This window comes from Nomascus leucogenys, chromosome 11 (assembly GCF_006542625.1).
Source record: "Nomascus leucogenys isolate Asia chromosome 11, Asia_NLE_v1, whole genome shotgun sequence".
NCBI lineage: Eukaryota > Metazoa > Chordata > Mammalia > Primates > Hylobatidae > Nomascus > Nomascus leucogenys.
Window position 1 is genome coordinate 93,547,572 of NC_044391.1, and position 25,448 is coordinate 93,573,019.

General features: G+C 41.7%; 1 protein-coding gene and 1 pseudogene across 1 annotated transcript; both read right to left on the minus strand.

The window, feature by feature from the left end:
- Positions 1-792: 792 nt before the first annotated feature.
- LOC101176792 lies at positions 793-2,047 on the minus strand (annotated as a pseudogene).
- A 16,431-nt stretch (positions 2,048-18,478) lies between these two features.
- On the minus strand, positions 18,479-23,638 carry GHSR (growth hormone secretagogue receptor). Its single transcript, XM_003256467.2, has 2 exons — positions 22,800-23,638; positions 18,479-20,651 (listed from the first exon to the last, which is right to left on the minus strand). The coding sequence occupies exons 1-2, from the start codon at positions 23,593-23,595 to the stop codon at positions 20,347-20,349; spliced, it is 1,101 nt and encodes a 366-aa protein (XP_003256515.1). The 5' UTR covers positions 23,596-23,638; the 3' UTR covers positions 18,479-20,346.
- Between the last annotated feature and the right edge of the window lie 1,810 nt (positions 23,639-25,448).

A 25,448-nucleotide genomic window follows, 5' to 3' on the forward strand; every position in this document is an offset into this window, starting at 1 on the left:
AATGATAAGAATTTTCTAAGGTTCATTTGAAAATGGTTGTATGAAAAAAATACCCATTTGTTTTGCCTGGAAAGATACAAACTAAATGCAGAAGTTTCTCAAGGGGAAAAAGCTCATCTTTCCTCTTCCCACCACCTCTGCCACATTTTGATTTCCTTAACTTTTCAAGTCTGTTCTCCATGGCTTCTCTAAGGATAAAACCCAGAGAGCAAACAATTGAGCTGCAGGACATCTGGAGTTAAAACAAAACAAAAATAAAAAAAAGTTAATGGCAAGCAATGGTCCGCATACTCAAGATTATTGTTAGACGAATTCAATTATTACATATGGGTTTTTCATTGAAGAGTAGGGCTCTGGGCATGCCATATTATCACAGAAATCATTGCCTTTGAGACTTTGGATACTTTTACAGTTTAATTTGCAAACATAATTTTTATAATAAATTATTTTTTAAGCAAATCATATCCTGAAAACTGTTTATAGAAAACCCAGGGAATAAAGTGAACTGTTCATTGTGGAAGGCCTTAAATTATATTATTACAGTAGAAAATACAGGAGGTAGAAGATAACTGAAAAGACTAATGCAACATTAGATTCAAATCTATATCTCCTGTAGCTAGTTAAAACATGATTTTAGAAACTAAACCCAACATTTCCAGCAACCATAGAAACAGTTAAAATAAAATTTGCCGTGAAAGCCCTTATATCATGCTTGATACAGGGAGGTAGGAAGATGTAAGAACCAGAACACATGAGACAGGACATTTTATCTACAACTCCTGTTTGCTTTACTGAGGGTGTAGTTTCAAAATTCAGTCACCTTCTTCGGCTTCAGATTCAGATTCTTCTTCAGCATTTTTGAGCCACTCTCCAAACTTTTTCATTTGCTCAAGGAAAACACTCTTCCCCTTTGCAACATGTGTACCTTTATACCACTTCAAAATGGGCTCTTTGCTCAGGACTACAGCTTTATAAAAAAGCAGCACTATTTTCTGGAAGGCTTTCATGAAATGAATGTTGTCACAGCAATACTCCTGAATCTTCAGTAACAGAGTCAGCTCAGACTGACCTTGAGTAGTAAAGGCAGCAAATAGAGGGCTATATTGCTTCAAGTGTTTGATGGCTTGCTCTGCTACAAGCTCCTCTCTTTTGTTCCATTACACAGTGCTTATTACATTTGACCAGACTATTTCGATGACAACTGGTTCTGGGATGTTGTTTTTTTTCATCTCCTCCTTGACATATAAAATTATATCCTTAAATGGATCCCCACAGAACATCTGTTCCTGAAGTTCTTTTTGGAGCTCCTTACAAGCTCTGATGGTTTGCTGATTCCGAACATATTCTGAAAGCTCTTTCAAGCCTGCCTCAGTAAAATACCTTGTGAAGTGTTTAACGCTTTGCTTATTGGCAGGAAAAAGTTCCATCAGGCTGTTATCCATGCTGACTTTCCTTGCAGCTACCGCATTGATATCTTTTTCATTTATTCATGATTTAAAGAGCTTTACAGCAAAAGCTGCTGAAACCCCTTCTTTAACCAAATTCTCATTATAAAGGCTATTAAGAATGGATGCCATTAGCCAGAAGAACACCAGTCAACATAGCCAGTTTGTTCCTCTCCGAGTCTGAAAAACCCTTTCAGAACAGGAGCAGCCTTTTTACTTCATCTTCACAACCTTTCTCCAGGTATTTGTAGTGCCTGATTAACTTGTTAAAAACCTGAGCAAATGCTTGCTAGGTCTTCTTGGGCTGCAAACACACAGACATCTGTACGCATGATGTCATCTGCCAGTGTACCAACTGGGGCCAGCATTCCAGCCACCAGAATGTCAAAGAGTGTTTCTGCACATCGACAGTAATCAAGTTTTGTTCCACAAAAGCATCAAGAAACTTAGCTACTGCTTCCAAATCAGTACCAGTTTCAGTTAAGCCTTGAATAATATAGTCCTGAAACTGAGTAGGGTCAAACCTCTCTTTTTCATCTCTTTTTCTGGTTTTAAAACACTGGGCCTGATAGCGTTGGCTTTTGCTACTTTTGATTACTCATAAAAGACACCTGAATTTAAGGCGAAGCGGAAAGAGCCAGAAATCCCCAATGTAGCGGCAACCGCCATGGTGTCTCCTCTGCAACCAGAACTGAGGATGGATTTTCACACCACTGTCTAGCCTGATGGATGCTCTTAACCATCTCTCACTACAAAACAAACTCTCCGTGAATAAACAAGACATTCAGACGTTTTTCAGGCTCCTAACTGATAGAGAGTTTTAAGCTAGTTAAGGCTTTAGGGCTTAACATTCACTTGCTGGTTGATGAAGGCCCAGAAAACAAAGTGAAAATGCTTCCATTTCCCCATTTCAATCTGTGTGCCACCATCTGCTGTGCTGATTCCCATGATGGCTGCCATGGTGAAGACAGAAAAGGAATGGCCCAGGAACCAGAGTCTCACTGATGCCAACACAAGATAGACTCACAGCCCTGAGGTCAAGAAAAACTTTCTTTCTGATACTTTGTCTTAAGCAGTGCTGGGACTCTTCACTTTTTATACTAGGGCCTTGTGAAGGCAAGCACAGGCCACTGAATTGGTTCCATGGACCAACCCCTTGATCACACCATGTGTGGAAACAATACTGCACTATCGTCTTTTCTCCCTTTGAGAAGTCCTTAATTATTATTGAAGGGATGTTTCCTATTATTCATCCTGTCCCCTTCAACCCAACCCCACCAGCAGACAGACTGGTCTTCCTTAAATGCAAATGCTACCCCTTCACTCACTCTCCCACTACAACCCTTCGTTGGCTGTACATTGCTCTTAGGATAATCATGTTGTCTGTCCCTGGCATAGCCTCCAAGGCCCTGTCTATCTCCAGAACAGTGTCCACCTTAGGCCACCCTCTCTCTTGCCCTCTAGGCTCCAGCACTCCGACATTCCTTCAGCTCCTCAAACATGTCATGTTCCTTCCTAACTCAGACCTTTTCCACACTGTTCTTCATGCCTGGAATCGTACTCCTCCCTTCCACAATCCAGTCAGCTCCCACTTATCCTTTACATTATGGTATAAATGTCACTACCCCAGGGGTGCCCTCCTCAGTGTCATGCCCCAGATCAGCCTGGGTAAATGTAAAAGAGGCTCCCACAGCACCTACCTAGAACTCCTCTACCATAGCACATAACTCACCTACAGTTAAATAATTATTGGGCAATGATTTATTCAACATGAGTTTTCCCCATTGGACAAACCAAGTTGGTCCCAGCATAGTGCTGGCATGTGTGATCTTTTTAAACCTTTTTTTTTCACTGCTTTTCTCATTGTACAATGTCAGTAGGTTAATAATGAGTGGAGTGAGAGAAAGTGGATACTGTGTATTTCAACAAATTTGGCTGTAAAGGGGAGGAGAGAGATAGGGTAGGAGCTGGAGGGCACTGTGGAAGTGTCTTAACCAGCTCAGGCTGCCATCACAAAATACCACAGACTGTGTGGGTTAAACAAGTGATATGCATTTCTCACAATTCTGGAGGCTGGAAGTCCCAGCTCCAGGTGCCAGCATGGTTGGCTTCTGGTGAGTGCTCTCTTTCTGGCTTGCAGACAGCTGCCTTCTCACTGTGTCCTCATTTGGTGGAGGGTGGGTGAGTTCTGGTCTCTTCCTCTTCTTTTAAGGACAGCAATCCCATTATGAGGACCCCACTCTCATGACTTCATCTAAACCTAGTTACCTGCCAAAGGTCCTGTCTCCAAATATCATCATATTAGGGCTTAGATTTCAACATATGAATTTAGCAGAGGGATGTCACAATTCAGTCCATAGAAGGGATTAAGCAAAGTCTTTTTATGATAGGAAATCTTGAGCAGGCTTAAACACTGATGGTAGATGCCAGCAGAGAGGGGAAGGATGAAGCTTCAGGGCAGACGGGATCATCATAGGAGGTGGGAGGAGAAAAAAAGCAGTGCACTGATGGAGAAGGTGTCTTTGGGAGGACAGACACTGCTCCTGCTGTGACATGAGCAGAGGAGCAAAGGGCGTGTGCAACTCCAGAGGACCTTTCCATGTGGTGGCAATGAGCTAAGAGAATTCTCAATGAGTGGCTTCTTATTCCCTATTCGAAGTAACATGTATGAGTATCTGATGAGGGGCTGGTGTGGCTTGTGGAAAAAGGAGAAGGTTTGAAATAGATTCTGTGAAGAGTAAGAAACAGAGCTGCTGTGATGTGAATGTTTGTGCCCACCCCCATTTTTGTGTTAAAGTCTTAACCCCCAAGTTGAAGGTATTAGGAGATGAAGCCTTTGGGAGGTCATTAAGCCTTGAGGGCAAAGTCCTCATGATTGGGATTAGTGTCCTTCTAAAAGAACCCAGGGAGTTAGCTTTTCTCCTCCACCATGTGAGAACACAGCAAGAAGGCACCACCTATGAGCCAAAAAGCAAGCCCTCACCAGACATTAAATTGGCCTTGATCTTGGACTTTCCAGTCTCCAGAACTGTGAGAAATTCTGTGTGGAGGGAGTAACAGCTGAGAGCCCTGGAATGACAGAAGGTTGTGGTCACAGTATGGGATGTTTAAGTGCAAGATTTCAGAGGAGGAAAAGTTCCTGGTGACACTGGATCAGTGTAAAACCTTAGGCATGCGTGGCTGAAGTGGAGAAGGGGTAAAGGGCCTGGAAATTGAGAAGACCAATACTGCAGACCCTTCCTTCCAAGTCAAGGGTCCAATGCTTAAGAGTAAGCCCAGCTGGAAAGCAGTCTTCCTTATGAAACTGCATCTTAACAAGGTTTATTTCCTTCAGGAGGGTTGCTTGTGCCACAGCACTGGTTCCCCATGTAGATGTTATAGGTGCCCAGGGAAATGGTCAGTCTCTCCCTCTCCTTCTCTCTTTTTACCTATCAGTGCTACACATCTTGAAGCTCTTTTGGAGCTACAGATATAGAAAAAGATAGAGGAAGCAAGACACTGATAAAGAAGGGTCACACAGCCATTGAAAGCACAGAATTCAGGTGACATTGACATTTATCTGATATCCAATTCTTGTTCTTGGCTCCCAAGACTGAATGGAAATCTTTGCCTTATAACAACAGTGTTGTGGAAGATCTTTGGGAAAATCTTCCTTTAGGGCCTCCCCCTAACAACACTGCTACATGAAATCAAAACAAAGAAATATCTTTATATTGATATTCTGAATGTTTAAAAATAATATAAATAAGAAAATTATTCTTGGCATGTATTTACATGCTTTAATCATTTATGTGGCCATATCTATCTGCAATACTGTATCGCTGGTATTTCTATGATGAATGCTTTTTTGATACACTTTAATCTTCATTTTTAGTAAAATTACTTGCAACCATTTTCTATATTTACAGTTAATAAATTTGAAATTCTTAACACTTTTTATTACTCCTTCTAGTAGGCTCAGAACAAATGCTGAGAAAAGGAGGATATTATTTTCTGTTTTGTAATATTGAAATGTTTAACTTCAGCTCAAATATTTTTAGAGATTCTGTCACTTTGTCCCTTTTTAGAGACTTTTATTTAACAAATATTTTTATAAGACAAAACTTATCAAATAAGTTATCTATGATTCTTTTGAATATTTTACCACATTTAGATCTTAGAAAATAATAGGCCTTCAGCTGGGCATGGTGGCTCACACCTGTAATCCCAACGCTTCGGGAGAGTGAGGAGGGCGGATCGCAAGGTCAGGAGATTGAGATCATTCTGGCTAACACGGTGAAACCCCATCTCTAGTAAAAGTACAAAAACAAAATTAGCCAGGTATGGTGGTGGGCACCTGTAGTCCAAGCTACTCAGGAGGCTGAGTCAGGAGAATGGCATGAACCCAGGAGGCGGAGCTTGCAGTGAGCTGAGATCATGCCACTGCACTCCAGCCTGAGCTACAGAGCAAGACTGTGTCTCAAGAAAAAAAAAAGCCTTCTCAGCTTTATTCCATCAAAAATTTCAACCCAATTTTCAGATATCTTAAATACCAATTATAGAATTTCAAAATTGAATCAGTATAGCTTTTGAGTCTTCAAATGTAATTCGTTCAGTTTCTCCCTGTTTGTACAGATGTATTTTAATGTTTTCCCATTGCAAGCTTTGTTTTTCATAAGTTTGTACATTTCTAAGAGCTTCAAATACTAAAGGTTTTAGGTTTTAAGGGTTTTTTGTTACTCCATTTGTTGACTGCTCTGATAAAAGATTTCAACTGTTTTTTTTTGTTTGTTTTTTTGTTTGTTTTTTTTTTTTTTGAGACGGAGTCTTGCTCTGTTGCCCAGGCTGGAGTGCAGTGAAGCGATCTCAGCTCACTGCAAGCTCTGCCTCCAGGGTTCATGCCATTCTCCTTCTTCAGCCTCCCGAGTAGCCTCCCGCCCAGCTAATTTTGTTTTTGTATTTTTAGTAGAGACAGGGTGTCACCATGTTAGCCAGGATGGTCTTGATCTCCTGACCTCATGATCCACCCGCCTCAGCCTCCCAAAGTGCTGGGATTACAGGTGTGAGCCACTGCGCCTCGCCTAAACTGCTTTTAAGAAAAAGACAATAACATTAGAAAACTCACTTACAATCCCATTTTAGGACACTAAGAAATTACAAAGTACTTATTTTAATAAAGAAGTATTTTTGAAATCTGATTAGTGTTGAGTAGCAAAAGAAAGTGAGTGCTAACATTCTGAGACATTTTATTTTTTGTTTCATTACTTTGTGCATGTGTATGTCTTAGTACATTTTCTGTTGCCGTAAGTGAATACTTGAGGCTAGAGAATTTATAAAGAAAGAAATCTGTCTAGCTATGGTACATAGTCTGGGAAGTTCAAGAGCATAGCCCTGGCTTCTGGTGAGTGTTTTCATTGCTGCATCATAACATGGTGACAAAGGCCAAGGAGGAAGCAGACACATGCAAAGAAACAGAACTCGAGGGGGCAATCTGGCTTTATATCAACTTGCTCTCCCAGGGACTAATCAATTCCTACAAGAACTGATTCAGTCTTTGTATTAGTCCATTTTCATGTTGCTGCTGATTAAGACATACCCAAGACTGGGAAGACAAAGGGGTTTTAATGGACTTACAGTTCCACATGGCTGGGGAGGCCTCACGATCATGGCAGAAGGCAAGAAGGAGCAAGTCATGGATGGCAGCAGGCAAAGAGAATGAGCCTGTGCAGGAAAACTCCTGTTTTTAAAACCATCGGATCTCATGAGACTTATTGACTACCATGAGAATAGCATGGGAAAGACCTGCCCTCGTGATTCAGTTATATCCCATCAGGTTCCCCCCACAACATGTGGGAATTATAGGAGCTACAAGATGAGATTTGAGAAGGGACACAGAACCAAACTGTATCATTCTGCCCTGGCCCCTCTCAAATCTCATGTCTTCACATTTCAAAACCAATCATGCCTTCCCAACGGTCCCCCAAAGCCTTAACTCATTTCAGCATTAACTCAAAAGTTCACAGTCCAAGGTCTCATCTGAGACAAGGTAAGTGCCTTCTACCTATCCACCTATGAGCCTGTAAAATCAAAAGCAAGTTGGTTACTTCCTAGATACAATGGGGGTACAGGCTTTGGGTAAATAGAGCTGTGTTCCAAATGGGAGAAATTGACCAAAACAAAGGGGCTACAGGCCCCATGCAAGTCCAAAATCCAGCAGGGCAGTAAAATTTTAAAGCTCCTATGTGATCTCCTTTGATTCTATGTCTCACATCCAGGTCACGCTGATGCAAGAGGTGGGTTCCCATGGTCTTGGGAAGTTCTGCCTCTGTGGCTTTGCTGGGTACAGCCTCCCTCCTGGCAGCTTTCATGGGCTGGTGTTGAGTGTCTGCAGGTTTTCCGGGCACACAGTAGATCAGATCTAAGCTATCAGTAGATCTACCATTCTGGGGTCTGGAGGGCAGTGGCCCTCTTCTCACAGCTCCACTAGGCAGTGCCCTAGTAGGGACTCTGTGTGGGGACTCTGACCCCATATTTCCCTTCTGCACTGCCCTAGCAGAGGTTCTCCATGAGGGCCCCACCCTGCAGCAAACTTCTGCCTGGACATCCAGGCATTTCCATATATCTTCTGAAATCTAGGCAGAGGTTCCCAAACTTCAATTCTTGACTTCTGTGCACCCACAGGCTCAACACCACATGGAAGCTGCCAAGGCTTGAGGCTTCCACACTCTGAAGCAACAGCCTGAACTGTACCTTGGCCCCTTTTAGTCATGGCTGGAGCAACTGGGATGCAGGGCACCTACCTCCTAGACTGCACACAGCAGAGGGACCCTGGGCCTGTCCCACAAAACCATTTTTTCCTCCTAAACTTCTGGGCCTGTGATGAGAGGAGCTGTTGTGAAGACCTCTGACATGCCCTGGAAACACATTTCTCATTGTCTTGGGGATTAACATTCGGTTCCTTTTTACTTACGCAAATTTCTGCAGCTGGCTTGAATTTCTCCACAGAACATGTGATTTTCTTCTCTATCACATTGTCAGGCTAAAAATTTTTTACTTTTATGCTCTGCTTCTCTTATAAAACTGAATGCCTTTAACAACTCCCAAGTCACCTCTTGAATGCTTTGCTGCTTAGAGATTTCTTCTGCCAGATATCCTAAATCATCTCTCTGAAGTTCAAAGTCCCACAGATCTCTAGGGCAGGGGCAAAATGCTGCCAGTCTCTTTCCTAAAATGTAACAAGAGTCACTTTTGCTGTAGTTCCCAACAAGTTTCTCATTTCCATCTGAGATCACCTCAGTCTGGACTCTATTGTCCATGTCACTATCAGCATTTTGGGAAAAGCCATTTGACAAATCTCTAGGAAGTTCCAAACTTTCCCACACTTTCCTGTCTTTGCCCTCAAAACTGTTCCAACCTCTGCCTGTTACCCAGTTCCAAAGTCACTTCCACATTTTTGCCCCACTCTACTGGTACTAATTTACCTTATTAGTCTGTTTTCACACTGCTGATAAAGACATGCTAGAGACTGGGAAGACAAAGGGGTTTTAATGGACTTATAGTTCCACATGGCTGGGGGTCCCTCACAATCATGGTGGGAGGCAAGGAGGAACAAGTCACATCTTACATGGATGGTGGCAGGCAAAGAGAATGAGTTTGTGCAGGGAAAGTCCCATTTTTAAAACCATCAGATCTTGTGAGATTTAGTCACTATCATGAGAATAGCATGAAAAAGACCTGCCTCCATGATTTAGTTATATCCCACCAGGTTCCTCCCACCACACATGGGAATTATGGGAGCTACAAGATGAGATTTGGGTGGGACACAGAGCCAAACTATATCAGTCTTACTACAGCAAGAATTCATTCACTACAGTAAGAATGGCATTAAGCCATTCCTGAGGGATCCTACCCCATGGCCCAAACACTTCCACTAGGCCTCATCTCCCAACACTGCCACATAGGGGATCAAATTTCAACCTGAGTTTTGGTGGGGACAAACTCAGGCCATAGCTGTGTAATTTTTGTGAATTTTGGCAATTCTTCCTCTTCTTCCTCCTCTTCTTCCTCTTCTCCCTCTTCTCCCTCTTCTCCCTCTTCTTCTTCCTCCTCCTCCTCCTCTTCTTCTTCTTCTCCTCTTCTTCTTTTCTTCTTCTTCTTCTTCTCTTCTTCTTCTTCTTCTTCTTCTTCTTCTTCTCTTCTTCTTCTCCTTCTCCTTCTCCTTCTCCTTCTCCTTCTTCTTCTCCTTCTTCTTCTTCTTCTTCTTCTTTCTTCTTCTTCTTCTTCTTCCTTCTTCTTTTTTTTAATGAAGTCTTGCTGTTGCCTAGGCCAGAGTGTGCAGTGGCATGATCTCATGTCACTGCAACCACCACCTCCTGGGTTCAAGTGATTCTCCTGTCTCAGCCTCCTGAGTAGCTGGGATTACAGGTGTGTACCACAACACCTGGCTAATTTCTGTATTTTTAGTAAAGATGGGGTTTCACCATGCTGGCCAGGCTGGCCTCAAACTCCTGACCTCAGGTGATCTGCCCACTTTGACCTCCCAAAATGCTGGGATTACTCTGTCCCAATTCTTTTTTTTTATTGACAGAATATCACAACTTCTTTGGATGAATTATGAGTTATATGGGTACCACAATTCCATCTTTGGATGTCTGTTTTATAGAATTCATAATTTAGTAAGAACATTGCTTTTATCATGACACTATGTCCCTCCAAAATTATATTTGTATTGTCGCTCCAAAATAAATACATTTAACATCAATGGAGATCTTTTAAGAAAAATTTCAGTTACATTCTCAATAATGCAAAATATTTCACTAAACAAGGATTTCCAAAAGCTTTATTTCAATTCTATCAATTGGATGAAAAACTCAATCCATTAGTGAGATTAGCTGATCTTTTATTTAAACCATGTGATGGCATTGATATAAAATTGGCCTCATTCAACTGTGTGCCAAGATTGTCTTCTGACAATGGAGCCAACACAATAACAACTGTCATGAACTTTTTGTGCGTGTGTAAGAAACTATAGACTCCAAAATGAGTACAATTAATTTGAAAGAACAATTGTTTCATTTAAATGGAAAAACCTGCTTTGCAAACTGAAACTTAAATGTGCCTTCTGCTGTCCCATGTGTTAAATTGTTATATCTGGACATAGTTTTTATTGAAATAATTAGTAACTTCAGTAGATTTATAGCAAAATTCAAGCTTGTTACCATTTAACAAAAGTGTTTAGATTATCCTCTAGAGGAGGGCTACTCAACCTTTATTTCCTGCGCTTATTGCATATGTACATAATCTATAAGGTTTTGCTGTTGTTGTTTTTGAGGCGGGGTCTCGCTCTGTCATCAGGCTGGAGTGCAGTGGCGCGATCTGGGCTCACTGCAACCTCTGCCTCCCGGGTTCAAGTGATTCTCCTGCCTCAGCTTCCTGAGTATCTGGGATTACAGGTGCCCACCACCACGCCTGCCTAATTTTTGTACTCTTAGTAGAGACAAGGTTTCACTATGTTGGCCAAGCTGGTCTCGAACTCCTGACCTCAAGTGATCTGCCCGCCTTGGCCTCCTAAAGTGCTGGGATTACAGGCGTGAGCCACTGTGCTCAGCCTATAGTATTTTTCCATTTTCCACCGACCCGACTGACTTCATGCATCTTGAAGATTGCAGTAAGAGCCATAGCAGAACTGCAGAAGACAATAAATAGCCGCCAAATATTTCTCCCATCAATACCACCTAAGACAGAAAAATTGACATTCCCTAGCAGCATGTGCCACCGCCCACTTTGTTTTCTTAGCAAGTGTTTTTGCATGCTTTCTTTGAAAAGGAGGGCTTAGTTAAATGGCCCCAGGAAAGTTTTGGAAATAAAGAGAAAGATTTAAAGTTGGTCGTCTTTCAGATTTACTGTGCGCTAGGGAGAGAACTCTGTTTACTGAACACAAACCTTACATACTGCCAGACAAGACCATGGCAGAAGATGGAAATCACCAAATGGAGATCCAGCAAACTCACTCCAGTTTACTTTAATGCAAATATTAATGATACATCTTTAAAAAAATGAAAAAATCCAGGACAACTGCAACCTAGATGGGATGCCCAACCCCAGGAATAACCAGTACTATTACAGACAAAGGGGATACATTGTTACCCTACAAAGAACTCAACACAGCTCAGTGACGTTGGGAGCCACTACGAATTGATAGGGGTTGACCCACTGGAGAAACTCCCTAAATGAAATTCCTCAGATCCTAGACAGTCTCTAAAGCGTTATCGACTTGGATTCATTCTCTTTGAAGAGAACCAGTGAATCTCTATATTCTAAATGCTTTTACATAGAGATTAGAAGAGTTCTTAACTAGAATTGCTAGTATCCAATGTGCTCCATTCACTCTCTCAAGGATGGTGACTAATGTTTGGGCCACACTGAATGTGCTGGGAGCTAGGAAGCCACACTGTTGCACACCTCTACACTTCTGATTTACCAGCCAAGTTAAAAATTATGGGCTGGGTGCGGTGGCTCATGCCTGTAATCCCAGCACTTTGGGAGGCCAAGGTGGGCAGATCACCTGAGGTCGGGAGTTCGAGACCAGCCTGACCAACATGGAGAAACCCTCTCTCTACTAAAAATACAAAATTAGCTGGGCGTGTGGTGGGGCATGCCTGTAATCCCAGCTACTCAGGAGGCTGAACCCAGAAGGCGGAGGTTGCAGTGGGCTGAGATTGCGCCATCGCACTCCAGACCTGGGCAACAGGAGCAAGATTCTAAAAAAAAAAAAGTGTGTAGTAATTTATGGTAAACTGATGAAATGTGATTGCAAAAAAGAAAACTGCTCTTTCTCTGAAAACTACATGGAATTCGTTGGAAAGTCTTAAGAAAGGCAAGTCACTAAAATGCTCGTTAAAGTAGATATGGGTCAAAATTGGGGTGGGAAAGGGATCCTAAAACTGTAGGATTCTGCATTCAGATTTCTTCACGTTTTAGGTTCTTGCTCTACTTTAAAGAAACTCATCACAGATGGTAAACAACTAAACAAATTATAGTAATAAAAAAAAGATGTGTTGGACTCTCCCGTGTACCAGACACTGTCCCTTAACATATTCTGTGTCATTGGATCCTGTCAACAACCACACAAAGCAGGTAGTTTTATGATTCCCATTGTACTATAAAATCAGCTGAGACCTAGAGAGGTTAATGTTGAGTAATTGCCCATTGTCACATGGCTGCTCGACGGTGAAGCCAGGAGTAAATTCTACAACTGTTTGGCTTCAAAGTCTATGCATACCCTACTTCACGTGCTTTGTTCCTGGAGCATAAATCCTGAAAGAAAAAAGTCGATAAATGTTCTGGAGCAGTTAATCAGGTCTAGAGAGTGAACAAGTGACCATGAATAGAGGTATACTTTCAGGAACCCAGAAGATTCTCCTGGCTCTCCCCCTTTACCTCCTACCTACATCTTCTTCCACCTTCTGTTGACTGAGCCTGAAATTATTTTTTATTCCACAAATAGAGGGACAAATGCCCCCTGGGAGAGGAGCCAAGGGCTCACAAAGTATATCTGCTGCATTTGGGGAAAACCTGACAGTGCATTGTCCGCACTACATGCAGAGTAATTACTAAACTTTGCCAAATTTGCAGCTGCTTTTATCAGTCTCTGTAAAATTCTATAAATGATCAATGAAGTTGCTGCAAGACCTTCCTAGTTGGGTCAGGGGAAGATAGAGGATTCTGAAGAAGTGTTCTAGGCAACAGAGTACCTAGGAAAGGGGGGCACAAAATGGGGCCACTTTATACTTTGCTAAGCAACCAAAGGATCACTGTGGCCATTTAATGAGCACCTACTAAGTGTCTGGTACTTTATATGGATGGAGGTTAAGGAACTTACCAAAGCCACATAGTTATAGCAGCAGAACTGGAATATAGGCCTGATGCTGGCTGGCTTCCCTCTCCCACCACCACCTCCCTGAAACTGTCACTGCCAGGGAAGAGCAAATGTCCTAGCGAGGACCTGCAGAGGCCCAGAGCTCAGAGTTAGGGCTGCACATGGAAGCTGTCTCCCTGAGGACCACGGTCCTCACAGAAGCCAGGCAAACCCAAGGTCCCAGACACAGTTAGAGGCTGAGAGCAGAGAGCAGGATCTGGAGCAGGGCCAGGAGAGAGGCCAGTTGCTGTCTTGTAATAACTCATTCTGCCACTTTCCATCATCGCAAGGATAATATACATTCTTTGTAGAAATGTTGGAAACCATGGAAAATAGAAAAAAGAAAACATTTCAACCAACCAGAGAAACACTGTTAATACTTTAGTATGCTATATCTTTTCAACCTCTCTGCTCTGGGAATGTGCATTTTTTTTTTTAAAAGATGAGACAATATATGTTTTCCTTTACTAATATTGGGTAAACATTTTACCCACGTTGTTACAATTCTTTTACAATATTATTTTTAATGTTTACAATATCATTTTAATGTTTGCATGGGTAAAATGAAGACACAAGACCCTAACTAGAATCTAACTCATTTGGGGCCAAATTTTAGCCCTACCATTTCCTATCTCATGTGACAAAACTTCTCTTGTCTCAGTGACTCCCAGCCCCCAACTCCATACACCCACAGGCATAACAACACAACCTCTTCCTAGGTATGTTGGGAAGATTGTATGAGAAAATGAACTGAAAGCATTAATCACAATGTCATGTAAATATTAATTATTATCATTACTGTAATTTATCTAACAAATTCCCCATTCTCAGACATTTGGGCTTTTCAGGTTTCCACAATTACAAATAAGATGCAAGGAACACCATTATAGATAGTGCTTCTCCATAATCATGTCTCAATATAAAATTACTGTATCAAAGGGTAAACTTTGTAAGAATTTTATACATACTGTCAAATATTCTTCAGAAGGTTTGTATTGATTTATAACTAATTTGATAGCCCCTTAAGGAAGTTGGTTATGAAATCAGGAACCGATGATGAACTATGAGTCCAGAGGCAAGGGGCAACCAGCCTTTGTGGATGACCCCAGAATGTGAGACCTGCTGAAAGGGCCTGCTGCCCACTCTTCCCTTGTCCTCAGAGTTGGGTCTAGGGTCTACTAAAGGGCCGAGCCTGAAAAAACGGGATGGGCCCTGGCTGGCATTGAATTAAGGGAGAGGTGGATGGCAGGTGCCAAAAGATATTTGAAAAGGACTCAGTGGATCTATGAAAACCAATCTCATGATTTGCTTACTTGGATTGCTTTAATGTATTACTAATTATTGGCAAGTATTTCTCAGACATTTTAATTTAGGTGCTGTTTTTAAACCGTAACTAACTCAAAACAGCATACATGTATAATTTTGTGTAATGTAGAATACATTGAATTTTTGTACTGTGACTATCCTTTATTCCGAGATTACGTCCTTTACATATTTTTTTTCTTAGTTTATGTTCTTTTAAGTTGAAATAATGGTGACACTTGGTGGTACAGTATTTTAAAGTCCCCTAGTTGGCAAACAAAATTGCCCGCTTCCAATTTTAGTCTTAAATGTTATTAACCCCTGGAATCCATGTGTCTGGAAGCTAATGACCAGGTGACACATAATCCAGTCTTTAAACCTTCATTTGTCCAACATTCAGTGAGTAGCTACTGAGTCAAAGGCGAACAGACATCCTTTCCCTGACCCAAAGAGCTCATGCATGGTCTTTGGATCAAATATTAGTGCAACACCAGGAAGGGCATATTGGCTCTGAAGTGACAGGCTGGAAGGGTCAGAGAGGTGTGAGAGCATGGGATCACAGTCCATCACAGGGTCCTTTACTCTTCTTAGTTTTTTTTTTTTTTTTTTTTTCTGAGATAAAGTCTTGCTCTGTCGCCCAGGCTGGAGTGCAGTGGTGCAATCTCGGCTCACTGCAACCTCCACCTCCTGGGTTCAAGTGTTTCTCCTGCCTCAGCCTCCCAAGTAGCTGGGACTACAGGAGCACACCACCACACCTGGCTAATTTTTTGTACTTTTAGTAGAGATGGGGTTTCACCATGTTAGCCAGGATGGTCTCAATCTCCTGACCTCGTGATCTGCCCACCTCGGCCTCCCACTCTTCCTAATTCTTACAGGAATTGTTTATCTCATTATTAAATATTGGAGCCTTTGGGGAAATAAAATTTACTACAACAAACACCTCCTCATAGGTGCAAAATACATATTTCTGGAGTTAAAAGGACAAAATAGAACTAAATCTGAGACAAGAGTAGAGGTTATTCCAGACACCAAGTTTTATAACTAAGTGGAAGAAGTCAACCATATGCTTTAAAAACATATTTATTAGGCAATTGTTTGGTTAAGAACACTGAAAGGAAGGAAAACCTATATGTAGTTGCGTACAACAGGTACGTGAAAGCTATAGTAAACTCTTCATTGACATTCAGAAAAATCCCTAAAGAAAAAGAACTGCAAATCAAAACATCATCAGTAACATCTATGACAAATCAACCAAGTGTGAAATTCTATACAGACATGGAATACATCATATATCAGTGAAACAGGGGACTAGGCTGTTTGGACACACACATATATATATATATATATGAACAAGCGTTTTTCTTTTTCTTTTTCCTTTCCTTTTTTTTTTTTTTTTTTTTTTTTTTGAGACAGGGTGTTGCTCTGTCACCCAGGCTGGAGCGCAGTGGCGTGATCTCGGCTCACTGCAAGCTCTGCCTCCCGGGTTCAAGCAATTCTCCTGTCTCAGCCTCCTGAGTAGCTGGGATTACAGGCACCTGCCACCATGCCTGGCTAATTTTTGTATTTTTTAGTAGAGACAAGTGTTTTCTAGTATACTAAACCTATAGTGGTAAAAGTGAAAAAGATATATGTTTTTGTTGTTTGAGCAGAGAAATGTTTTGGATTTAAGATATTAAACACACAGGAAATCTTTCAAATCATTCTTCTTCAAAGCTTTCTCTGTGGCTGGGGGAGAGAGGAATTCTGGAAAGAATAGTTGTACACATTTTGGTGGAACTTTCTGAACATTTACACGGGGCATAATTTTTGAGAGCTTTATTGGCTTGCCAGTTTTGAGGGTAGTTGGTAGTTCCTTGAGCAAAGGTATATCCTGTGTCATAGCGTAAAATATTAATTGGAATTCCAGCAAATATCCAGATAGTTGGGAGGGGAATAGACATGGCAGCCTTTTTTGCTTAAGGATGATGACAATTCTGTCAACAAAAAGCTAGCCTCTAGCATCCTGCAAGCTGGAGTTCAAAAGAGAAAATACAAAAATGAGCCTCCTCCAAACTTTGCCCCTCACCTGCATCAAACTCAGATTCTTGTCAAGAATGACATGATTGAATTAATTTAATATGAATAAATAAGTGATGTTAGCTTAAAACAGCATCTATCACTAGCACATTCTTTTCTACTGATTTTGACCAGAAGTTCATTCTCTAGATAAAAATATTTGTGTTGTGAATTCACTGAATTAACATTGGTGACTAATCACCCAGTTAAGTTACAATTGTATATATTCTGGCTGGTGTTGCAATTTAAATTGCAAAAAAATAGGCTAATCATTAGCTAATGAACTATATTAGACATGGTTTATCTGTTAATGACATTATCTTTATCCTTTAATGATGTTATTTACAAGAGATTCAGTGTTTGTGTAAGCAGAAAGCTCTATTCACTCATTGTGACAAGAAATTTTGACATGTAAATATGTATGTCATGTTTTAAAGATATACATATTACTTTTTAAAAGACAGGAGAGTGTTTCAGGCACCAAACTTGCAAAAAATCTCACAGTTTTTTTAACAGCATAATTCAAGTATACGAATAAATAAAAAAATAGAAAAAAAAGCTAAAACTGCCAACGTGGAACTAAAAATTATAGAACGCTTGTAATGATATGAGATTCTTAATAAAAGTATTGTCATGAAAAAGTGGAAATTCAAGTCAAATCTCATCACAACAACCTGCACTGCAATAAAAAGTTTACTATAAAATGATTTTCAAGGTGTGGCCAAGCACTAGAGGTGTTTCTAAATCTCGTTACAGTAAAACTTCTAATTTTGACTAACTCATGGCAATGAATGTTTAAAGCAATCATTTAAAAGTTCTTACTTATACAACAGTTACTCCCTGTAATGAAAATGATCCAACACTTGATTTTGTTCACAGTGTAAGGTGTGGTGACAAACACCTCATTGCTCAATAACCAGGAAAATGGAAACACAGAGTAAAAAAAGATCACTTTACTTTCCCTACATTAATGAAGAATGTGTTGAGTGTAATTACTGCTAGCAGACACATTAACTGTGTCTACAGAATTGACCAGTTGTTGGAGGAACAGCCCATCTTGAATTTATTTTGAGCCAAATACACAGCAACACAATGGGATGAACAGCCAGCCCCTTGATCCAGTGTCAACCGGAGATGTTTATTTCACAATTTAAAGAAGTTATCAGTTGCCTGCTGCAACAAAACACACAAGTGACTGTGAGCTCCTTAAGGATAAAATCCTTGGCTTATTAATTGTTAGAGTTTAGAACATATCAGGCACATACTAAATGCTTATGAAATGACAGACTTTTACAAACAATATCCCTCAGTGTAAGCTCGTCTTTTCCCTGAGTCTTAAATGATTTAAGGAGTATGATAAAATAAAGAAGTTACAAACAATAAAAAGGCAATGGTATAAGAGGACAAATTAAAGATCTCTTCCTCTAAACATATTCTCTGAGTTTCCAGATTAATACCACTGAAGGACAATGGTGGTCCCTACTACATTAACTACTCCCTGGAGGTGAATTAGGCCAAGACTAGACAGAAACACACAGGAGAGGAGGCTAAGCAATGAATTAAAAAGTTGGAATTGTTTTCCTCCAAAGCAATCAGCTGTGTGATGGAGGTCAAGGTTTTCTTGTTTGTTTCCTCTCAAGTAGGATGTATTTGTAGACAAAAATTCTAAGGCTTCAGGAAGCTGAACTACCTCTTTTGGATTTACTGGACCTTCTCCAGGACAATAATGCTTAATGCCCTAATTAGTATCCCATGAACTTAAATGAGTCAGTTTTTTTTTTTAAATATTGATGCACTCTTAGGAATTAAGTACATAATCAGCTTGCTAGTGTTCTGTATTTAGACAACACTGGTGGTGCAGTTTTAGTGTCAGAATGAATCTCAGAAATATTTTCCTGGAGAAATAATTCTAATTATGATTGTGTTTGGATGTTTCCAAACTAAATAATAAATCAATTATTTCATCATGATTATCTTTCTTTTTGATGAAGGAAAAAACAGTCATGGCAGGAATTTCCCTAAGTGGCTCCACCCATTCCATAGTTGTGAACCAATAACTTCATGAAGGAGCTGCTTATATGACTAAGTATTGCACAGGATTATGAAAAAGTTATTTTTGGGTTAATATCTTTAGTATGCAAAGAGTTGACTGTATAGGCAGCAATGTCAATATAAATGAAAATTATATACTTATAACCAAATGTATAATATTTAGTTGAAGATGTCTATTCATTCATAATTACAATTAAGAGAGGGTCTGGAAGTCCAGGTAATCATATCTATCAGATAAGCAATGGGATATAAGCAGCAAAACTAATTTGGAGACAGGACATAGCATAGGCATTTAAAAATAAATGGTTATAAGATTTTTGAAAGTTTTTAATATCAATAAGCAGTAGCATTTAGGGGATTCTCAGTTTTTCACATAAGCCTGCCTTCATCACTTTAAAAATTTCTATATTCATTAACTTTCTTGTAAGCTTGCCAGAGCACATTACAAATTGTTCACTTATTCACAAATTGAAGCCTTATAATTGACTTAAAAATTTTTGTTAAGCCATATAAGGCAGTTTGTGATTACCCATAATTGCTTTAAAAAGTTTCATTTCCTGAATATTAACATGTGCAACTCCACTTAATTTAAAATGTATGTTATACATTTCATATCTATTCTCTTCTGAGCATACAGAACAGGACATTTAGGTGTGATTTTTAGTATTCATCACTCTAAAATTCTGCTGTGTGAACATCACTATAAAAACATTTTAGGGAAACAGTATTTATTTTTAAACATTTTATATAAGGTGAATGATAATTTTTGTATATACTCTAGAGCTGTACTGTTCTGAGTGGTAACCTCGAGCTACTGGATACTCGAAATATGACTAGTGCAACTGAAGAACTGAATCTTTAACCTTAATTAATTTTAAGTTTAAAGGTTTACAGTTGTTTCAGTTACTGGAAAACTTTTAAGTGTGCTTAGACAACTTAGGTTGTTGAATCTACTTTTATCTGTAAATTTTATGAAATCTAAATACATCAAATATTACCAATGAAAACTTAGTGTCCAAATTGAGGGATTCTGTAAGTGTAAAAAGCATGCCAGATTTCAAAGACTTAGTGTGAAAAAAAGAATGTAAATTTCTTTTTAATAATTTTTGTATTGATTGCTCATGTGCCTCATGTTATATTTCTCTTGGATATCACTGCTCTAGAGCTTTATGAAAATTGCTAGTTTTTAAAAGTTACATTTTAAATTTTGTATTGTAATGTCATTCTTTTAACCAAATAATTTTGATCATTATGAAAAAGCAAAGCAAATTTGTATTTACCTACCAAGAAGTGCCCTAATTGCTCACTCTGCTCTTCCCCCTTTCTCTGAATTGCAAAGCCCTCACCAGCACCCACAGCAGAATGCAAAATCATAGGCAGTGAATATGCAGAAATAGTGTATGAGAGCACTGATAAGTGTGCAATCAAATCAAACTGCTCACACCCTACAAATGATGTCTTTTTTCCCTCCCATATGTTTCCGGATCTATGTGTTCCTGATTCCAAAATTAACCTTCAGCTTCCTCCCAAGTTCTGCTGTGCTATGTCTTCCGGTTTAGAGTAGTAAGCGGTGACTGTACTCAGCAATGTGCTAGGTCATGTATTAATACTAGATTCTGTCCAGGCCCGAGAACTTTCGTCTTTCAGAGTGGAGAGCTTTCTCTGGGAGAAGGGTTCGAATCCCAGAAGTCTGAACACTGCCACCCGGTACTTCTTGGACATGATGTTGTACAGAATGGGGTTGATGGCAGCGCTGAGGTAGAAGAGGACAAAGGACACGAGGTTGCAGTACTGGCTGATCTGAGCAATCTCCAAGGAGCCAGGCTCAAAGGATTTGGAAAACAAATATCGCCCTACGTGGAAGGGGAGCCAGCAGAGGATGAAGGCAAACACCACTACAGCTAAAAGGACAATGGGAGAGAGATAGTCAGCTCAAGAAATGTCATAGCAAATCACATTCTATTTTTAAGACTTTGTTTTTGTTTCATGGTCTATGACCATTGACTTCAGAGAAACATTGTGTTCTGCTCTTCCTGTTCCAACATTTTAACAAAGATTCAGTCTGTCTGGACCAACAGTTCAACAATTTTTACTGAGCTTCCCAGTCATTTCTATTTAACAACTATCTGAGTGATTTTGTAGTGAGTTGACATATTGACTCAACTGACTGGACCATTTATTCACAATAGCCCAGCAGTTTTTATGTGTTAGACACAACACACACACTTATGAGGTACAGTGGTTGTACTCAACCATAGCTGTGTGTCCAAGTCTCCTGGGGCACTTTTTAAAACAATGCAGATTCCTTGGATGTAGTATAGACTCAGTCAATTTAAATCTCTAAGAGGGAGATCAGGACATATGCTATATCTTCTCCTTTTTTTTTTAAGTTTCACAGAGGATTGAATATACAGTCAGGATTAAGAATCACTGAGATGAATGATTCTATGCCACTTACAATAGACATAAGTAAGTCTATTATTAAACCAACTCATATAAATTATCATTCATGCAAGTCTTCATTTTGCCTATGTAAGATAAGTTTTAATGATGTTTAAATGTTTAGATTGTTTTAAATTCAGAAATCAGGGAAAAATAATAACAAATAATTTTTTAGTCCTTATAACACTTTAGTGATCCCCTTCAAATTGTCGAGGAAGAAGAAAGTTAACATTGGTGTTGAGACCCCAATGAAGAAATTAATGGCTTGAAAATAAAATTGGAGGAAATTATTAAACTTATCCTTAAAACTAAGTTGTATAGTAGCAACTTAACTGCCACAATAACAATGTGGATCTCATAGGTGAGAGCTTAGGATCCCTTAGAAGACATTAGCAGGTTTATAACCTATGAGTCATATCACGAGAATCACTGGTCCAGAAAATAAAATCTTTGACATTCCTTGAATAAACTCTATCACTTTAATATGGAGGATCCAGGAACTGTAAAATTGGAAATATGAAACCATCCTGGAATGACTTCTAAGAAGCCTTAAAATATGCCATTAAGTACGAAGTCTTGACTATGATATTTAAATAATAAAATATACAGACCTTGGTTTTGAAAATGCAAGTAGAGTTAATATTTTGCTGGGATGTAAACACATTTATTATTACTTCACTGTACCAAACACATATACTTAAAGAAGCTGAATTTGTGCAATAAACATTCAGCAAATCCAGTTATGATGTTGTACCCAGATGTTCCTGAAGGGTCATTTGGGGAAGTAGTGAATTCTGTTGGTTTCCACAAAGTCTCCTTTCCTCCCTTTGGAGCTTTGTTTATTCTAGTTTATCCTTACCTTATCCAAGTTTATCCTACCTGAAGAGGCAGGTAATCATAAAAACAAATGAGACTTCACTGATTTGTCACTGACTTCCTTACAAAGCTGTATAAACAGCAGCAGGGTAAACAGAATTGATGCAATTATCTGAAAAAATGCAGGGCAGAAAACAAATCACAATATTGAAAGAAAAATGAATCATCTCTAAGAGGATTATCCAAATTGATCATGTCTTTGGTTGAATTTACCGCTGAACACTTTCTAGATCCAAACCTTGCTTTTCTTAATGTAACTTAGATATTCACAAATCCTATTTGAGGCAGGAAGTCAGTCCTCACTTTTAACGCTTAAAGACCACAATAAACTTTTAGAAGATATCTCGATTTTTAAAGTGGAGTTTCTGGGCTGAGATAAAATTTATTTTAGGGAAATACAAATGTGGGATGTTTTTGCATGAAAGAGAGAAAGGAGAGACAGGAAGAAAGAGACACAAAGAGATAGAGACGGTAAGAAAGACGCTGACAAAGTAAAGGGGGAGGAGAGAGAGACAGAGACAGAGAGAGAGATTGAGAGACCAAAAACATCACTCAAGAAAGCAAGAGGAGAGAATAATTGAGAGACATGCAGAGAGACAGAGGCCCCGAGAAACTGAAGAAAGAGGTAGCGACTCAGGGGGAAATAGAGGTGGAGACTCAGAGAGAAGGGAGAAGGCACAGGGAGAGGAGAGGATCCGCGAGAGAAAGCCTGAGCGCGCGTTGAGACCCACCCAGCATTTTCACGGTTTGCTTGTGGTTCTGGTCCCTGAGCGAGGCGCCCACGACAGCATCGCCGCGCCTCCTCCGCCACAGCTTCCGGCCGATGAGACTGTAGAGGACCGTGAGACAGAAGACAGGAAGGAAGAAGAAGATGCTGGACACCCACACCATGACCGTGAGCAGTCCAGAGCGCACCGCGAACTCGGTGGGGCGGCACTCGTTGGTGTCCCAAGGGTCGGTGCCGTTCTCGTGCTCCACCCCGACTAGCACGAAGATGGGCCCGGCGCTGCAGAAGGCCACGGCCCAGATGACGAAGATGACCAGCTTCACCCGCCCCTTGGTGACCACCACCTTGGCCCGCAGTGGAAAGCAGATGGCGAAGTAGCGCTCGACGCTCAGCGCTGTGATGGTGAGCACCGTGGCGTAGGTGCAGCTCTCACTGACGAATTGGAAGAGTTTGCAGAGCAGGTCGCCGAAGTTCCAGGGCCGGTACTGCCAGAGGCGAACGAGGTCCAGGGGCATGCAGAGGAAGATGAGCAGATCGGAGAAGGCCATGCTGGACAGGTAGAGGTTGGTGGTGGTGCGCAGCTCGCGGAAGCGCGACACCACCAGCATGGTGAGCAGGTTGCCAGCGATGCCCACCACGAAGAGCGCCACGCAGGTGGCTGTGACGCCCGCCAGCAGCGGCGTGGGGAAGGGCTGCAGCAGCTCGTCGCCCAGCGAGTCGTTGCCGGGGGAAGCATCCCAGTCCAGGTCTGCCAGTGTGAGGTTGAACCCCGGCTCTTCGCTGGGCGTCGCGTTCCACATGCTGCCGGCTCAGCCGAACAGGCGCTGGGACGTGACTGCGCTGGGAGGCTGGACCGAGCTGGCTCCCGAGGAGGTCCGCTTAGGCGCGGGAGGGTGCGAGGGAGGAGCGGGTGCAGACGCGTAGGGAGGATGCTTGGAGAAGAGAGAGGGAGGTGAGAGGCAGAAGCCGAGGAAGAAGGTGAGATGGGGACAAGGAAGAGGGAGAGAGACTGGTGGTCAGTGGGTGAGAGAGTGACCCACTGCTTTCTCTGGCACCTCCCCTTTCCCCCACCAACTCCCCCAAAGTTTCTCCGAACACATCCTCCAGCCGGCGCCCAGACGCATACCTGTCACCAGCCCTGCCTTGCATTTGCGTTCTCGATCCAGCTCCATCTCGCACTTCCCAAAGCGTCCCAGCGAGTGGGGACCGCAGGGACCAGGCGCCGCGAAGCAGGAGCGTGAGGAGCTCTCTCTGAAGCCCCGGGCGACGCTGGACTAGTGTGCCCCGGAAGGACAGGTCACACCCAGGGGTGGGGGTGAGGACGATGGTGGCGGTGGGGAGGACACCTTTAGCAGCCGGGACCTGATTTCTTCCTCCACAAGGCTGCAGCTGGCTATGGCCCTGGTGGAAAGAAAAAGCGAGCTTGACCAACTCGACTTGGGAAGGGGGATAGAGAGAGAAAAGAAGGACCTTGTGTTTGTATTCATACGGGTGAGCAACGAAGAATAGTCTCACGCAGTTCTAGGACCCAGGTTCAGCGATGTGACTACTTGTCCAAGGTCACACAGCGAGCTGGGGACTCGGGGACCAGTATTGGATCTCCCACCCGGTGGGGACTTCTGAGCGCACAGGGGCAAGATATGTGAATAAACCCTGTCCAGAATCCCAGTCCTTTGTGTCACTTGGTGGTGATAGAGAGTCTGCTGTAGGGGATATTACTTTTGCTTGATGCAAACCTGGTGGCGGGGTGCCGAGGGTGTTCAGGGAGGGAACAGGAGAAAGGAAAAAGGCAGGGTTGGAGGTGTGTGGAGCCGGCAAGTGAAGAAGAAGCTGTGAGGCTGGCGCGTCGAGAGCGTGCAGGAAACATTTTTTGAGGCATAATTGAGAAAGATCAGCCATTTAGTAGCCGTATTCCCTTGGGCAAGGTCTTCAACCTCCTGAGCATTACTTCTTTTTCTTTGAATTGCAATGATTTGTGCGGATCACTGTGGGTGAATATCAAGTGTCAGGGACCACTGGAGGCACTCAATAAATAGAAGACGCGTTGCTGTTGAGAAGTAGAAGCTGTGCCCGTGGGAACAGGTTAAAGGCCACCCCTGCACTAACGAGGTGACCCTCTGGACGCGATCTGTGCGTCTGCTGCTCAGAGCCAGAAATCAGCACCTGAAGGCATGAGACTGCCGGTTGCCAGCGAATTCACAAATCCGACAGTTCCCTCCCGGCCCACCGACCTCGGGACCGCCCCAGGAACATGTTCAGCACTGTGGCCAGCGCCACATCCATCCTACTGCAAAGCGCCGCTGGAGGAACCGCTTCGCTGTCACTCTCACCGTTTTCAACTTGAGCTTCTAACGCGTCAGTCCTACCCCACGGAGGAGCAAGGCAGACTCCCACGAAGCACAGGCCGGCGTTAGCCACTGCCTTGACCATACACATCGGCGCTCACCCGATGAGATCCCACGTACTGTGTATGAGAGAGTTTCCCCCTCAGTTGAATGAGTTTGTACTTGCCTTTCACAGACAGTTTGCACCACCTCTACTACCTAAATTGTTAATACTTAAAAGTCCACAAAGACCTAAGACTGAATGTGTGCACAAATGCGTGAAAGACTCCATACAGTAAATTACTACATGAGAGAAGTTTGGTACAGGA